Raw genomic sequence first — 18,659 nt, 5'->3', positions numbered from 1 at the left:
AACTTAAACCCTTTCGCATTCAGACTTCTTTCTCAAATATATTGTTTATTTATTTGCATTATTTTGAATTAATCATGCATTATCTTGCAGCTTCAAGAGTTCAATGGTGTATTTGTATATTTTTAGAATGACACTGTAGGGTAGGTGAGAAAGGTTAGATATGGCCAGTTTTAACAAAAGAGCAAAATATTTGGGCTGGATATGGCTGGATTGAATTCTAAAGGGTTAACTAGGCTTGGCTGATGAGGGGAGGGAATTTCTGGACACTCTAGAGGATGACAAAGACAGGACAGATAAATTCAGAAGAGTCAATGAGTATCCAGTAATGTGTACATACGCAGATTAAATACGTGTGCATGTATGGCTATGGACATATTGCCTTTCAATTCAAATGAGGCATGAAAGAAATAGATAATCTTCAACTCCCACAGCTTTAAGTATGTGGCAGCTGATGCAGGTGGCAAGATAATGTCATGCTGGGTTGGCAGGCATGGTGGAGGGCAAGCATCTGCTTTCTAATTGAATCGACAGAAACTATATGGATGCCTGCTCTGTGCATGTGTGTTTATGTCCCTGTAATCTAGCAGCTCAGAAGAAAATGACAGAATAAGGAGCAGAGTTTAAAATAAGTACTGAGATAGATTTGATCTTTTAAAACTCTTTGAGGCATTTGAAGCATAGCTACAATCCAATAAAAGAAACCACAAACAAAACCCTGCTGTTGCCACCCATATTGTGGAGGAGGAAAAAAATCACTCAGTACAGGGTCCTGGCTGGATGTTATCAGTTTGTGCCACTTGCCATCGAGACTACTGATTTCCTCTGCAAAATAGGGATGGCAGCAGCCCGTTGGAGAAATGAGCCCTGCGTGGTGGAGTGGCTACTGCAGTGGGTGTCACTGCCCATTCTCCACAGTAATGCCGTTGCAGTCATTACTGTGGGGTGCAGCTGAGTACCCCACTTGTTCTAGGACATGTGGCCCACCACCCCCAATCTATTTTCTTTAATTTTTTTTTATTTTTATTTTCTTTCTGTTTCATCTTTTAAAATTAAGAATTGAAATAAAGTTAATGTAATGTCAAAAAAAAAAATCAGAAAAAATAAAAAAAAGGTAGGTTGCAACTTACTTCAGACCACTTATGAGAGTAATAAGCGGCTGGATGTTGATCAGAGAAAATATGGGTGAAAGAGCAAGGATGGGCATCGTCTTCACTGAGAGGTAGTAACATGTAGTCATCCCAGATGCGATTCATTACTTCATGCCAGTGTTCTTTGCTGGAATTTCATGAAAAAATAACAGAGAAAAAAGGATTGATATGAGATGAAAAAGGATAAAGTTATGATATACTAGCAGTATCGCCCGGCGTTGCTCGGGTATAAGGGAAATAACTATATAAGCATTTTTACAGAGTTACTTCCCTTATAAGATAATCTTATGCAAAAAATGCATTAAAAATGCGAAAAAATGATGGTAAATTTTTTTATCATCGTAGACGCGCGCTAATACCCAGAAGGGCTCGATATGAATCACGACTATAAGATATCCACTTTTGGTTAAAATGCACTGCAAAATGTGGGAGTAGTTAGGAATCTAAATCGGAGGAGACAGACTCACACACACAACTTCAGTTTTATATATAAAGATTATGCAAGTGGTAATGAAGATATTGGAGTTGTGGAGATGGCAGGAAGCCTGTTTCAAACTACATTTGATGTTCAAATTTTGCTGATGTTTGGCTTTGTCTTTCATATCTCTAGTGAAATAAGTACCAGTCATATACTGGTTTTCCTTCGACTGACTGCTTACTCTCCATTCCTACAAAACGTATGACCCTTGTCTTTATATAAGAAATTGCTTTTTGATATATTTGTTCTAATTACTGTCCTTCTAGGTATCAATTACTATAACTACTCTACTTCTGGGACACTTTAAAGCACCTCCAAAGCACATCCCAACTTTAACTTGAGGATTTTGAAAAAGGATGAACGTAAAAACAAGATCTCAGCAAATTCACAAACTTCCCATTTCCTGTCTCAGGCATGAACACCATTTCTCGAGAAGCAGGCCACACGAGACAAGGCTTACCCCTAAAAGAATTTAAAGTAATTTTTTTGTTAGGCATGCCATTCACCACCATTATTGCCATGCCCAAAACCATCATTGCAAAGACCACTATGTGATTAAAGACATGAAGAGAAGGTGTAAATTGAAGCTAAGCACACAATTTCATGTCTGTGTGTCTATGCAAGTAAGTATTGTCCTGAGCCCGAGGACCATGAGGCCAGTTACATGTTTTCCATCTTGTACAAGTGACTGTGGCCCCTGAATTGGGTGAGACTATTGCAGAGTTTACAGCTAAGTGAACTGGAGAAAGATGAAATGAATTGTTTAGCTCAAGAATATAATGCACCATTCAATCTGGGAAGCAAAACCACAAGTGCAACATGCTAACCACTAAGTCATAGACCTTCATGTATCTGTGAAAGAAATGAATATTGAAATGAAGGATTTGTAGGGGTCAGTTTGCCGATATCATTAGCACATTGGCACCATCACTTGGCAGATATCATGAGCACTGTCAGTTTGCTGATATCATTAGCACCATCATTTTGTTGATATGATTTGCACCACATAAGCAGAGAAACAGAGTACTTACCTGATATATAATTCCATGTCTAATGCACTCAGGTAGAGCTGTCGCATCATATCAAATCCGATCATGTGTTTCTGACCTGACAATGACAAATTTTATAAAAAGCCATATCAGAAATAGAATCAAATTAAATAATTAATATTGGTTTCAAATTTTGGCACAAGGCTAGGATATCAGGGGAGGAACTAAGTCAATTACATTGACCACAGTACTCAACTGGTACTTATTTTATAGACCCCAAAAGGATGAAAGGCAAAGTCAACCTTGGCAGAATTTAAATTCAGAAAATAAAGAGGGGTGAAAATTTGCTAAGCACTCTGCCCGGTGAACTAATGATTCTGGCAGCTCACTGCTTTAATTAGATAATATAATTAATATTAATAATTAAATGGACAAACTGCTAGAAAATATATAACTTAATCTGAACCAAAAGGGGATGTTGACCTGCTAGAAATAACATTCAAACTTCCTTGAAATTAGATCCAACCATCTTGGTAAAAAGGAGTACAATGGTCAAAGCCAGGCAAGATAGACAAAAAAGCAGGAGGGCCTTGGTTGGAATGCCTTCTATCATAGATTTGTTAGACTAGGAAAGACCTGGTGCTAAACAACAGCCACCACAATATAATTGTATAATTCATTGAACTTTATCATTACAAAGAATGCTGGATGACAGATTCAGGAGAGTGGCAGACTTGCTCATTTTGATTACATTCTGAATTCAAATCTTGCCCATGTCAGGTCTGACTTCCATGAATTGATGGTTAATAAAGCAAGTACCAGTCATGTGCTGGATTGATTTACACAACCATACATCTCCCAGCACCTTGACAAAGGACCAAGACACCTGATGCCTTGCTGTATTCAAGAAAACCTGTTCTTCACATCAGAATTGATACTAATGGTGGTGTCATGTAAAAAGCACTCTTTGTACACTCTGTAAAATGGTTGGCATTAGGAAGGGCATCCAGCCATAGAAACCATGCCAGAACAGATAATGGAGCGTGGTGCGGCCTCTGACCTTGCCAGGTCCTGTCAAACCACCCAACCCATGCCAGCGTGGAAAATAATTAAATGAAATGATGATACACTGCTTCAAATAAAACAAAAAAGAAAACACTGCAGTCTATTGTATCGTTAATCATTGATATCAGCAGGAGTGGAGGCGCAATGGCCCAGTGGTTAGGGCAGCGGACTCTCAGTCGTAGGATCGCAGTTTCGATTCCCAGACCGGGCGTTGTGAGTGTTTATTGAGCGAAAACACCTAAAAGCTTCACGAGGCTCCGGCAGGGGATGGTGGTGATCCCTGCTGTACTCTTTCACCACAACTTTCTCTCACTCTTACTTCCTGTTTCTGTTGTACCTGTATTTCAAAGAACCGGCCTTGTCACTCTCTGTGTCACGCTGAATATCCCCGAGAACTACGTTAAGGGTACATGTGTCTGTGGAGTGCTCAGCCACTTACACGTTAATTTCACGAGTAGGCTGTTCCGTTGATTCGGATCAACCGGAACCCTCGTCGTCGTAACCGACAGAGTGCTTCCATCCATATCAGCAGGAAGAATGAATGTGCAGCTCTGATGAAATAGTTATGAATTCAAATTTTATGACAATTATTGTGTTGTATTCATGGGCAATGAACATAAGTGTATAACTGTAGTGTGCTTCAGTTTTACTTAACTGACAAAAGCAGGTTGTGTTTGTACTTCATTGTTGAATGGTTAACAATAAGAATAACAACCACCTGCAAAAAACCCAGACAGCTTCTGCTCAAATTTATAATGAGAGAAAAGAAAGTTAAAATTAGTCCACCATGCAAATATGGAAAAATGACTAAATACAGACAGGAGTTTGCTTTACAACCACATGGTTTTCAGTTTAGCCCTCAGATGTCTTCTAATGCAGCCCCAGGCCAACCAAAGCTTTGTGAGTATGTTTGGTTAGGGAAATTGAAAGAAGCTCAATATGTATGAGAAAATTAATAGTTGAATATTTTCATCTTAAAACCCATTGTGCCTTTATACATGCAAATACCCACAGACCCCACCTCTCTCACACACAAACCAAAGATATAAATAAAGATTACCTTTAAGAAGTGTGTCCACCATTTCATCGGGCATGGGTTCACCTGTCTGATAGTGAGATGTTAAACTTTTCAGGGTACGTGCATCAGATAGCCACATGGTCATGAAACTGGAGCAGACATGAAGTGCATCCCATTCCACATTTCTTTGACCTGCTATCTCACTGTATGGAACTGTAGTTAGCATTTGTTGTAGACCGTGACCAAACTGGAATAAAACAGAATGAATTTATCAAGGAAATATGACAAATATCATTATCATTATAAACAGTTTCATTTCTAAGAAGAAGACCATTTTTTTAAAAACTCCATCCAAAGCAGTGGTTCACAACCAGATTATTACTATTTTATTCAGGTGGACCCCCATAGCCATTTAAAAACTAGTTTCATAGATACTTCTTTCAAAATTCCTATTTTGTTGATCACACAATTACTTGTGTAGGTTGTATTATGTAAAATGTCAGAGAAAGAAACGTAGCTGCTTCTTGCAATGAATACACCTAAAGCAAAATTTTTTCATGGACTCATAAATTACAACTGTGGACCCAATTTACGATTTTTCTTGTGTGGACCCCCTTCTCCACAAATCTTATAGGACCCACAATCTTATGGCGTTTGGTTGAGAACCACTGTCCTAGAGGGACAGACGCCAAGGAGACATGTCCTTACCTATTTCTTGACTACCCACAAGGGGCTAAACACAGAAGAGACAAACAAGGACAGACAAAGGGATTAAGTCGATTACATCGACCCCAGTGCGTAACTGGTACTTAGTTTATCAACCCCGAGAGGATGAAAGGCAAAGTCGACCTCGGCGGAATTTGAACTCAGAACGTAACGGCTATGCATTTCGCCCGGCGTGCTAACATTTCTGCCAGCTCACCACCTCAGACATGCCCTTACCTGTCACACAATAAACAGTGGTTGCAGTCATAAAAGGGTAAAACAAAATGGAAGCAAAGCATACATCTGATTGATAATTTAGTTAATGATTAAAGCTGCCAGACGAGATAGTGAAGATGCCGATGACCACTCGGTTCAAAGTCTCCCTTGACCACAAGTGGCCTGAACTCTTTACATGAACACCACCCTGTACATAACTCCATGTTCCCCTACATGGCCTTGCTTTTTGCTTTTTAAGCCAAATAATTAACTAACTAACTAACTAACTCACACCACACATATAAGTAAGTAAATGGATCTCTGTTGGTTTTGACAGTGAGGATTCAGTCACTCAAATGAATTACCCACCCATAGAATTAATGAGTGGCTGAGTATTCCACAGACATGTATATCCTTAACATAATCCTTAGGCAGAATCAGCATGATACAGTGCATGACACAAAAGTACCTCTGAATTATGGGTACCCCTGAATTATAGGTACCTCTGAATTATAGGTACCCCTGAATTATAGGTACAATATATTTGATGGGTTTCCCCACAGTTTCTGTCAACCCAATTTCACTCAAGATTTGGTTTGACCTGAGGCAAGTGATTTTGTGGGACCACGTGGTTGCGAAGTGAACTTCTTAGCTACGCTGTATCCACACTAACACACACTTGAATGAAAGGTCAATGATGGCATGTAAAAAGCACGCAGCACACTCTGTAAAGTGGCTGGTGTTAGGAAGGGCACCCAACTGTAGAAACCAGGCCAAATCAGACTGGAACCTGGTGCAGCTCTCCAGCTTGTCAGCCCTGGTCAAACCACCTAACCCGTGTTGGCATGAATCAATCCCTTGACAGCACCTGCAAATGAACTGAGTAATGAACTGATATTAGAATACAGGGCTGGGTTAAAGATAAACTGTCAATACCTCTGAGAACAACATATGGACTTCCTGAAGTGTCATAAGAGTTGGTATACTGGGCACAAGTGGTTTGTGAAGGTTTAGCACCAAATAAGAAAATGGTTTCACGCCATGTAAATCACTTCGCTCTGAAAGATTAAAGATAAACTAATTAATTTATTGATTAAATTTAATGTCTAGAGGAATTATTATAACTTAAAACAGGTTTGCACAACACATATATTACAACATGCAGACTGCAACACATGAGGCATACTACATGGGCCATGACACATTGAGCGTTAATAACATTCAAGATATTGTGATTGACCGAGAGTATTTGTCTGATTGCATGTCTCTGGAGAGCTTCTAAAATTGATTCCTATTCTGGACGAAATGGGGTTCCAGACTGGCAAGATAAACTAAAGGTGGATGTACCACAGCCATGGAATAGGGGGCAAGCAGCCATCTACCGTTTTACTGAAACATCTTTGGCCTTTTTGGCAATCTTAAGAATGTGAAGAGTCCAGTGCAGGTCTAACTCGGTCACATTTACTAGTAGACTTCTTAAGGTTGGTATCAAGGAAGGGTTGAAAAAAAAAGGTATCCACTGAGAACATTAATTTTTTTTTTATCATCTTGGTCCCATGGTAAGAAGTTTGCTTCTCAACCATATAGTGTTGGGTTCAATCCCAAGGTGTGGCACCTTGGGCAAGTATCTTCTGCTATAACCTCAAGCCAACCAAAGCCTTGTGAGTGGATTTGGTAGACAAAAACTGAAAGAAGTCCATTATGTGTCTGTGTTTGCCCCCCCCCACCAACAGACAACCGGCGCTGGTGTTTACTTCCCTACAACCTAGCAGTTCAGCAAGTGAGACCAATAGAATAAGCAGCAGGCTTTAAAAAAAGGAGAAAAAGTACTGGGGTTGATTAATTCAACTAAAATTCCTCAAGGCAGTGCCCTAGCATGGCCACAGCCTAATGACTGAAATAAGTAAAATATGAATTTATTAAAGAATCTAATTTAGAAACAATAGCGATGTAATGAATCTCACCTCGACCAATTTCCATCCATGTTCCACTCATTTTACCTTGATGGGCATAGGGGTCGAAAAAGAAAGATGCTCTGTATTCACCTGGAAAAAAAAGAAAATAGAAATAATTTGAAAATGAAGTAGTTTCAATCTAACATTTCTTTAGCATTCATACTGTTCTGTTAAACGGAATGTTTATTTATTCACATTGTTTGGAGTTAATCAAGCCTTGTTTTGTAGCTTCAAGATGTTGATGAGGTAACTGAATTATTTGAATGACATTGTAGGGTTGGTGTAAGAAGCCAGATCTGGCCAGTTTGAACGTAGAACGTCTTAGCTGAATACAGCTGCTTTAAATGCTAAAGAGTTAAATCTATGACTACTACTGGTGAATTTATAGCTCCGCATAGAATATCACCTATCAGTCTGCTTCCAGTAAACTAGTGTGGTTACTTCTGTCATCATCATTGTTTAACGTCCACTTTCCATGCTAGCATGGGTTGGACGATTTGACTGAGGACTGGCAAATCAGATGGCTGCACCAGGCTCCAATCTGATATGGCAGAGTTTCAACAGTTGGATGCCCTTCCTAACACCAACCACTCTGAGAGTGTAGTGGGTGCTTTTACGTGCCACCGGCACAAGGGCTAGTCAGGTAGTACTGGCAACAGCCACGTTCAAATGGTGTTTTTTACATGCCACCTGCGCAGGAGCCAGTCCAGCGGCACTGACAACAACCTCGCTTGAATGTTTCTTCACGTGCCAGTAAGGCAATGCTGGTAACGATCACACTCAAATGGTGCCAGTCAGCAACATTTAGTAATATTGGTTTAACATTTTGGCACAAGGACAGCAGTTTCAGGAAGGGGTTAAGTTGATTACATCGACTCCAGTAGTTGACTGGTACTTATTTCATTGACTCCACCCAAAGGGCAAAGTGTACCTTGATGGAATTTGAAGATGATGTATGCTGCTAACTAGCTTGTTTGGTGCAGTGACAATCCTTGGTTTCAAATTTTGGCACAAGGCCAGCAAGTTCAGGGAAGGGTGTAAATTGATTATATCGATCGACACCAGTGTTCAAGTATTACCTATTTTATCAACCCTAAAATGATGAACAACAAAGTTGACCCCAGCAAAATTTGAACTCTGAAGGTAAAACGGATGAAATGCCACTAAGCATTTTTCCTGACACAGTAACAATACTGCCAACAAGTTCAGGGGAGGGTGTAAATCGATTATATCGACCTTAGTGTTCGAGCAGTACCTATTTTATCAACCCCTAAAGGATGAAAGGCAAAGTCAACCTCGGCAGAATTTGAACTCTGGACATAAAATGGACGAAAGGCCACTTAGCATTTTGTCCAATGTGGTAACAATTCTGTCAGCAAGTTAGGGGGAAAATGTAAATCGATTATATCTACCCCAGTGTTCAACTGTTACTAATTTTATCAATCCCCAAAGATTGAAAGGCAAAGTCATCCTCGGATATAAAAACAAATGAAATGCCTCAGAGCAATTTGCCAACAGTTCTGCCAGCTTGCTGTTTAACTGTATTCAGTAATATTACTGGTTATGATATATAGGATAAAGATGATAAACACAGGATGAAGTTTATACCTATTTCTTCATTACCCACAAGGGGCCAAACACAGAGGGGACAAACAAGGACAGACATAGGTATTAAGTCGATTACATCGACCCCAGTGCGTAACTGGTACTTAATTTATCGACCCCGAAAGGATTAAAGGCAAAGTCGACCTCGGCGGAATTTGAACTCACAACGTAACGCAGACGAAATACCGCTAAGCATTTTGCCTGGCGTGCTAACGATTCTGCCAGCTCGCCGACGAAGTTTATACCATTTGTTCCTTACATGGCACAGGAGTGGCTGTGTGGTAAGCAGCTTGCTTACCAACCACATGGTCCTGGGTTCAGTCCCACTGCATGGCACTTTGGGTAAGTTTCTACTACTATAGCCTCAAGTCGACCAAAGCCTTGTGAGTGGATTTGGTAGACGGAAACTGAAAGAAGCCCGTCGTATATATGTATATATATGTGTGTGTGTCTGTGTTTGTCCCTCCAACATCACTTGGATGCTCAAAGCACGTTCAGATGCAGATGCACAATGACATTTCAGGGGACGACTTCTGTTACACTATGCTTCAATAAAAAGGTTATTTTTATTTACTCGTAATGTCATTTTGTTGTTTGAAGGATGAAGTGTAAATAGATATGGTTTCCAATATATTGCTGATAAGTACTTGCTCGGAAAGGAATTGAATTCAGAATATCAAGACACGACTAATCCAGATATAAAGTGTTCAATATGGCTCAATACAATATTTATTAAATTCAATACATTCAGATGCACAGTTTCCCACTTTCCCTATATATGTTTTTATATAAAAGTCAAGTTGTGTGTCTGTCTGTCTCCTATGATTTAGATTCCTAACTACTCCCACATTTTGCGGTGCAGTTTAACCAAAACCGGGTATCTTATAGTCGTGATTCATATCGAGCCCTTCTGGGTATTAGCGTGCGACTACGATGAGTCTACGATTTAAAAAAAAATTTACCATCATTTTTTTCCATTTTAATGCATTTTTTCGCTATTATATAAGGGAAGTAACTCTCTAAAAATGTCTATGATGAGTCAACGATTTAAAAAAAAATTACCATAATTTTTTTCCATTTTTAATGCATTTTTTTGCTATTTTTGGGCTATAACTCTCTAAAAGTGCTTATATAGTTATTTCCCTTACAAACCCGAGCAACGCCAATGTTTACAAAACTATTTGGAGGAAATCAAGTGTTGAAAAAGAATTTGTGGTAGAGAGGGGAGAGCACTCTGACATCAATTTTTATGCAGTGGCTGGTAATTGGTGATATCTTAAAAAATACACACACAAAAATCATAAACCATAATAGACAAAAAAAATTCTTACCTTTTTCATCATAAACACCAAACAGTTTCACATCTGGCAGTGAATTGTCATTTTGATCAGATTCATCCTGTTGTACAGAATAAAAAATCTTTTTAAAGTAAAAAAAAAAAATCCAGCTCTAAATTTTGGTAGAAAATAAATTCTAAGGTTTGAAAAACTGAACCAAATTTTCTTTCTCTTAATATTCCTCTGAAGGAAGGTGGTGAGCTGGCAGAAACGTTAGCACACTGGGCAAAATGCTTAGCATATTTCGTCTGTCTTTACATTCTGAGTTCAAATTCCACCGAGGTCAACTTTGCCTTTCATTCTTTTGGGGTCGATAAATTAAGTACCAGTTACGTACTGGAGTCAATCTAATCGACTGTCCCGCTCCCCAGAAATTTCAGGCCTCGTGCCTAGAGTAATAAAGAATATTCCTCTGAAGAATCTCAGCAATAACATTACTCAAAAGGGTGTAATGTCTGGGGTCAGGGGCTCTCTCCAGGATGAATTACCATTTCCCCACATTGAAAGGTCACAGCTTTGGCACTACGGACATGCAATTAGAATTTCACAGGAAAGAATTACAAGACAGATTTTTCAAACTGAGCCAACCAGCAGGAGACCCAGAGGTAAATCCATTGTCTCAGCTGGTCATGCTTGGGAATCCAACCAGGTCTAATGAAGGTTGCTTCTGATTGGCCCCTATGGACGTACCCAAGGACTGTACTCCTACGACCCTCCCAGGAATAGCAGACTAAGAAGAGGAAAAGATAAAATGGTGAATATTATAAACTTGAAACTGAATTCAGAAAACATATCCCATTGTAAAAGTTATAAACTTAAGCTTTAACTAATAAGAGTATGGGATGGAATTAAGTGCTATGTTTATTTCTTTCCATTTGTCTAGCTCGTTACTAAGTTGAGAACACAGATTTTGTGGTAAAACGGTTTGACGTCTATTTTTAGCATACAAAGGATTAATGCAGTGATCTCTCATATTGCTTATTTTTAAGCTTTAACTCTTTAGCATTTAAACTGGTTGTAAAAACTATACCAAAACTGACCACCTTGCCTGTGCTGGTGCCACATAAAAAGCACTCAGTCCACTCAGCAGAGTAGTTGGTGTTTGGAAGGGCATCCAGCCATAAAACACCTGCCAAAGCAGACACAGTAGCCTAGGGTAATCTTCTACCTGGCTGGCTCCAGTAAACCATCAAACCCATACCTACATGGAAGGTGGACGTTAAATGACAATGATGTTGATGATATCCTGCTAAAATATTGTACCTGTTTTATATTCAAACTACCCAGATCTGGCCTTTCGGATCAACCCTAAAATATCATTCTAAAAATTAACAGTTACCTCATCAAACTAGCAAAGCTACAAGATAACGCATGATTAATTCAGAACAATGTGAATAAATACACATTACTTTTGAGAGAACAGTGTGAATGCTAAAGAGTTCATAATAATTCAAAAGGAAAAACAGAGATTTGTAATTTAAAGAAATAAATAAAATATTAAAAAAATTTATTTATAATTTTAATCTTGTTGGAATTTTGTTTTCAGTTCTTTTTATACTTTTTTCATCAAGCATAGCTGTGTGGAAATAAGCCTACTTCCCAACCACATGGGTCTGGGCTCAATCCCACTGTGTGGTCCCTTGGGCAAGTGCCTTCTACTATAGCCTTGGGCTGACCAAAGCCTTGTGGGTGGAGTTGGTTAACGGAAACAGAAAGAAGCCCATTGTATATATATTCTTTCATTCTACTTGTTTCAGTCATTTGACTGCAGCCATGCTGGAGCACCACCTTTAGTCGAGCAAATCAACCCTAGGGCTTATTCTTTGTAAGCCTAGTACTTATTCTATCAGTCTCTTTTGCCGACCTGCTAAGTTATGGGGATGTAAATGCACCAGCATCAGTTGTCAAGCAATGTTGGCGGACACACACACACACATACATACATACATATATACGTAGAGGCGCAATGGCCCAGTGGTTAGGGCAGCGGACTCGCGGTCGTAGGATTGTGGTTTCGATTCCCAGACTGGACGTTATGTGTGTTTATTGAGCAAAAACACCTAAAAGTTCCATGAGGCTCCAGCAGGGGGTGGTGATCCCTGCTGTACTCTTTCTCTCACTCTTTCGTCTGTTGGCCTGCTCGCTTAGCCAGCAGAATGGCATCATTCGAAGGCTAAAACAATGCGAAAGCATTGTGACCAGCGATGTGTAACAACATCTGATGGTCTGGTCGGTCACGTGATCACGTGATATATATATATACACACGATGGGCTTCTTTCAGTTTCTGTCTACTAAATCCACTCACAAGGCTCTGGTCGGCCTGAGGCTATAACAGAAGACACTTTCCCAAGGTGCCATGCAGTGGTACTGAACCTGGAATCATGTGGTTGGTAAGCCAGCTACTTACCACACAGCCACTCTTGTGCCTTGTCCATGTTTGTCCCCTATTACTGCTTGACAACTGGTTATGGTGTGTCTACATCCCCCTAACTTAGCAGTTCAGCAAAAGAGACCAATAGAATAAGTAGGCTTTAAGAAAAAGTAAGTTCTGGGGTTGACTTGTTCGACTAAAAACCTTTCAAGGTGGTGCTCCAGCTGGCTGCAGTCAAATGACTGAAAGAACAAAAGAACAGCCCAATTTTGGTTTGTGAAAACAAATCAATTTTATGAGTTTCCCTGACTCAGATAAACTGTTTGGGTCCACGGAACAAGGGGCATAACACTTTATCTAATGCTGAAAGTGATTTAATCAACAACATGAGTTTATAACTAAATTATTATTAAAAATGGTGGGTTAGCAGAACTGAGAGAGGAATCAAACAAATCATCATCATCATCATCATCATCTACGTTTAAAGTGTGATATTTGTTCTAACTCTCTATGTTCTCAATTACAATCTAACTATTAATGACTTTGCTGCTTAGCCTTCTGGTGTTGGTAAAATAAAGTACATGCCAAGTGCTGGGGACGGAGATCAATATAATTGTCCGTTTCCATATCAAAATATTCTTAGCCGTGTGCTTATTTAGAAAAAATCATTATCTATACTTTAATGGAGAACCATGCTTATCAATTTGTTGGGATTAGGTAACTTTTATTATTAAAAGACAGCAATTATTAAAGGTTGGAAAATTTTTGTAAATTCAAGTTGTAATATATTTTTATCAAAATGTGGTTTTGAAATTTCAAGTAAATGCTTCAATCACAAATCTTATTCAATGCGTCATTTCAGCTTACTGTGAGGCAATGTTTTTTCATGTCTGTTTATACTTCTGGAAATAAAAAGGCTGCCCAAATATTTGAACACTACTTTCTACAAATTATAAATTTAATACAGCATCAATTAAATTATGCCTAAACCAGTATTGTTGCATATTTGTAGTGTGTTGCTGAAAAAGCAGAAAGCTGAATGAGAAAACTGGATTTGATTTATGTTAATTGGACATAACTACAGAATTGTACCTCTCCACCTGCCAATTTTGTTTCCTCATAACTTTCAGAAAAATAGATATTTCTAATGAAATTTTCAACGAATATCTTTCAAACCTCTTAAGTGTTGAAATAAATAATCAATCAAGTATAGGAGTCAACATAATCTGTTAGGGCCCCTCCCCTCAAAGTGACAAATTATTATTGTTGGTGTTAATGTTATTAATTATTTTTTAACAGACTATTAATGAAATATAAGGTATGTACTTGAGATAACTGTTCACAAACCTTGATTGTAATTCCAAAAAGTTTTTCACAAAACTTGAAGAGAGAATTCAAAACATGAGACAATGGGAAATATTGAGCTATCTGGCTTTCATTGATGCTGGATAAACACAGAAATATAAAATGGTAAAGACATATTTTAGGAAATTTACAGAAATCATCATCATCATCATCATCATTTCAATGTCTACTATTCCACCATGCTTGCATGAGTTAGAGGAAACTCAGTGAGACAAGATTTTCAACCACCCTATGCTGCTCCTAACACCAACCTCTCCTGTTTCCAAATAAGGAAACATTTGCCCCTAGTCTTTTGAATGTAAACAGTACATTTACTTGGAAGATTGCAAACAACTGATGCTGCTTACAATTTGCATGTAATGTCAAGATAAGGAGACACAAACATACTCATGCATGAACACAGACACACATACAACAGGCTTCTTTCATTTTCTGTCAACTATATCCACTCACAATGCTTAACTATAGAACCATATGTGAACCTACATCCACATAGCCATTAATGTAGAAATATACTTCAACGTAGTGAGACATGGGCAGCTGAATGTAGAAGGGCCAGAGAGAAATGGTGCAAACAAAGTCTATTGGAAATATAACATCAATTTGCATGGAAAGTAGGTCATAAATAAGAGAGCATTTTATGTATGCAGGAGAGGAATTTGTACTGCTATGGACATATGATGTACATGAACAAGGAGTGCTAGGTTTTCAGATTCAACATCAGAACACCTGGTTAACATCATCATCATCATCTTTTAACGTCTGCTTTCCATGCTAGCATGGGTTGGACGATTTTGACTGAGGGCTGGTGAACCAGGTGGTTGCACCAGGCTCCAATCTTGATTTGGAAGTGTTTCTACAGCTGGATGCCCTTCCTAGTGCCAACCACTCCAAGAGTGTAGTGGGTGATTTTTATGTGTCACCGGCACGGGGGGGCCAGTCAGGCGGTACTGGCAACAACCTTGCTCGAATCCTTTTACACATGCCACCAACACAGGTGCCAGTAAGGCAACTTTGGTAACAATCAGGCTCGACTGGAGCCCTTTTACGTGCCACTGGCACGGAAAAACCAAAGAGGGATTTCTAGAGTATAGTAGTAGTGGGGAGGAAAGATAGGCAAAAAGTACTTAGTGTGGACTGGGAAGTGAAACTAAAGGGATTTTGTTGAGTTTGGACCAAGATTCTTCATTCTACACGTCTCATGTAACCTAACTATGAAAAATAAATTACTTGCAGCCACAAAGAAAATAGAGAAAGTGTATTTGTAATTCTACTCACCCATAATACTGGTTTTTGTGTATCCTTCTCCAGTAAGGAACATCCCAACACTGTAACTCATGGGGAAAGCCTTCAGAAACAGCAAAATCCTGCAACTCTTCTAATTCTTCTTTAGCAATAGGTTTAAAATGATTTTTATATCTAAACAAACAGACAAATAAATAATAATAATAATGAAAACTAAAAAAATTCATATATTTATATGGGATGATCAAGCTAAATTTGACAAATTTTATGTCTTTTTTTTTTTTTTTCAGAAACAGCTTGATGTATTGGTGAACAGGGAACGACAGTGAAGCATAAATATTGAAGTTGTAATTAAGAAAAAGGTAACTGACATGGAGAGCTGGAAGCTTTCTAAATATTGGAAAAGATTACCTGTGTCATGATGATTTGTACGTAACTATCAAAATGCCAACATCACGACTGCTGCAATGATGACTATGAAGCTGTGGCCAGCAGGAACACACACACCAGGCATTTGACTACACCTGCACACGGGAATCCATCCCCACATCTCTGAACAAGGTCTTAAGCTCAATTCAGACAGCTACGTGAAGCTGCTGGAGACTGTTGTCAAACCCTGACTGAAGATGGATGCTGTTGGAAGGCAACAGAATCTGGCTCCTTGCATACTTTCACAGAAGTAGTTGTTGAAGATTTTCTATGGCCTCTCCAGCCCCAATTTCTGGCCTTCTAATTCCCTCTGATTGTTATCCCAATTACTATGTGTAGGGTGCAGTTGAGAAAAACACCAACCAGTTTGCCAGCAACATCAAGGCCGAGCTGGTGGGCCAAGATGAAGGAGGTGTTTGTAGATCTTCCCAGGGACACAGTGAGGAACGCATGTGCCAAATTCCAGAGCCTTCTTGAGACCATAATAGAAGCTACTTGATATTTTTTGATTTCTTAAAATACTTTTATTTTTAGCTGGAATATAGTGTTTTGTTTCTCTTTTCCATTTACATCCATGTAACTTGGTCATTTGGCAAAATGAAACCAAAATAATAAATACCAAACTTGAAAATATGTAGAGAATGAATTATGGCAACTAAACTCTTCAAAACTGATGCCCCAGCATGTCCACAGTGCAATGATTGAAACAAGTAAGAGAATAAAGAATAAAGAAAATCGGTATATGTATGGAACTCACGTTTCTAACATAGTGAGCACATTCTCTACAGATCCTGCCATTTTGGTCTCCATAGACATATGAGCAAAGCTATTATACCCTAAAATGTCAGCAATGTCCTGTCTGCAAGAAATAGAAAAGAAAAAACAGTTCTTTATAAATAAAACTGGAGAAATAAGTTTTATAATAAGTTCCAAAAATTAAACAGAAATACAACAAAAAAACAAATGGAAAATTCACAGCCAAGAGCGGACACTGCCATTTCCTTGACAGTTATCCCCAAAATCCTTACAATTTCAATGGTGAACAGAGAGAAGCTGTTGGGAATGGCAAGCGAATGTTTAGGACAATGACAGAAACAAACACAAAACAAATATTTATATATATATAGTTAGTAGTTAATAAGCTGTATGGTATACACCAGGTAGTTTGCCAGTAAAGCACATTCACAGCAGCATCCTACCTGTGAGGGATCGATACTAGATGGGTCCAAACAATTGTAGCGATTAATAAAGATTCTCGTATATTACATCTTCCATCCCTCTCATTAATTAATTATATATATATATATATATGTATATATATATTGCAGTTTTCTGCAGTATTGTTCGTAGCATACACATGGGTAGAGAGTTTGAATAGTGTATTCACATTCGGCTCTGTAAGTTTTGGAAGTGTTGGTTGGATACCCATTTCTTTACTACCCACAAGGGGCTAAACACAGAGAGGACAAACAAGAACAGACAAAGGGATTAAGTCGATTACATCAACCCCAGTGCGTAACTGGTACTTAATTTATCAACCCTGAAAGGATGAAAGGCAAAGTCGACCTCGGCAGAATTTGAACTCAGAATGTAACGGCAGATGAAATACGGCTACGCATTTCACCCGGCGTGCTAACACTTCTGCCAGCTCGTCGCCTTTCTGTTGGTTGGATATCTGTTACATGATGTCGCTTGTGTGCATATTCAGCCCTAGCACTTTTATAAAAATTGGAAATATTATACGGAAGAGAGAAGTAAAACTTAAATTATTTTAATCTCGAAACACGTATATAATTAATCCTGGTCGCGTTGGTTCATTGTTTTTCTCTTTGCCTTCATAAAAAAGTATGTTTACCATCATGGAGATTCTGATGGTAGTAGAAAAGGAATTTTTAACTCCTTTTTTTAATTTGAGTATGTGGTGAAGCAGTTAGCTGGACCCTAATTATATATATATATATATATATATATATATATATATATATATACATACTGAACAGTATTAAATCCAATTTTTTAGGTTAGTTTTGCAAATTTAGATATTTGCCATTACTTTCTTAACTACCATCATTATTATTTCTATGTCTATTTTCCAATGCTGCACAAGGTTGGACAGGCCCACAATATTCAGCCGTAGCACCCTGTCAGTCCTCTTACACCTACGTCATCTAGTCTTTGAGACCCAATATCCTGAAAACTGACATTCCACACTGATCATGTAAGAATGATATAGTTAATCTAATCCTTTAGCATTCAGATTACTCTGTCAAATGCAAGACATATTTATTCATATTGTTTTGAATTAATCATGCATTATCTTGTAGCTTTGAAATTTTGAAGATGTGATTGTTTATTTTTAGAATGACATTGTAGGGTAGATGTGAGAGGCTAGATCAGGCTGGTATATTCATAAAACTGATAGAATATGGATGAGGATTGATGACAGAATTCAGCCTCATTTCTGTCTGGCCCATACACTCATAGAAAAATGTCCATTAAGATGAGACAGTGGTGGTAGTGGTGTATTTTAATATGTAAAAAAATATTTTAAAAATTACTTAATTCTAAAGGCCATGGAATAGTGGTAATTTGCTGTACTTGAGAAGACAAGTAAGATCACTGCCATACATACAGGCTTATCCTTTACAGGTGCTGGTGCCACATAAAACGCACTCTTGGTGGTGGCACATAAAAAGCACCCAGCACACTCTGTAAAGTGGCTGGCATTAGG

At 38.5% G+C, this 18,659-nt stretch overlaps 1 protein-coding gene across 1 annotated transcript in view; it reads right to left on the bottom strand.

Moving 5' to 3' along the window:
- The window catches only part of LOC115216672 (probable cytosolic oligopeptidase A), a 40,325-nt gene that overhangs the window by 4,462 nt on the left and 17,204 nt on the right, over window positions 1-18,659 (bottom strand). The window contains exons 8-16 of the mRNA XM_029786172.2: window positions 16,686-16,787; window positions 15,533-15,673; window positions 14,237-14,333; window positions 10,511-10,577; window positions 7,584-7,664; window positions 6,556-6,677; window positions 4,741-4,945; window positions 2,658-2,733; window positions 1,128-1,275 (exon numbers count right to left, since the gene is read on the bottom strand). Coding sequence (XP_029642032.1) covers window positions 1,128-1,275; window positions 2,658-2,733; window positions 4,741-4,945; window positions 6,556-6,677; window positions 7,584-7,664; window positions 10,511-10,577; window positions 14,237-14,333; window positions 15,533-15,673; window positions 16,686-16,787 — 1,039 coding nt within the window. The remainder of the gene's footprint in view (window positions 1-1,127; window positions 1,276-2,657; window positions 2,734-4,740; window positions 4,946-6,555; window positions 6,678-7,583; window positions 7,665-10,510; window positions 10,578-14,236; window positions 14,334-15,532; window positions 15,674-16,685; window positions 16,788-18,659) is intronic.

This window comes from Octopus sinensis, linkage group LG10, assembly GCF_006345805.1.
Source record: "Octopus sinensis linkage group LG10, ASM634580v1, whole genome shotgun sequence".
NCBI classification, from domain to species: domain Eukaryota; kingdom Metazoa; phylum Mollusca; class Cephalopoda; order Octopoda; family Octopodidae; genus Octopus; species Octopus sinensis.
Note: the sequence above shows the minus strand (reverse complement) of the source record. Positions and strands in the feature narration are given on the sequence as shown.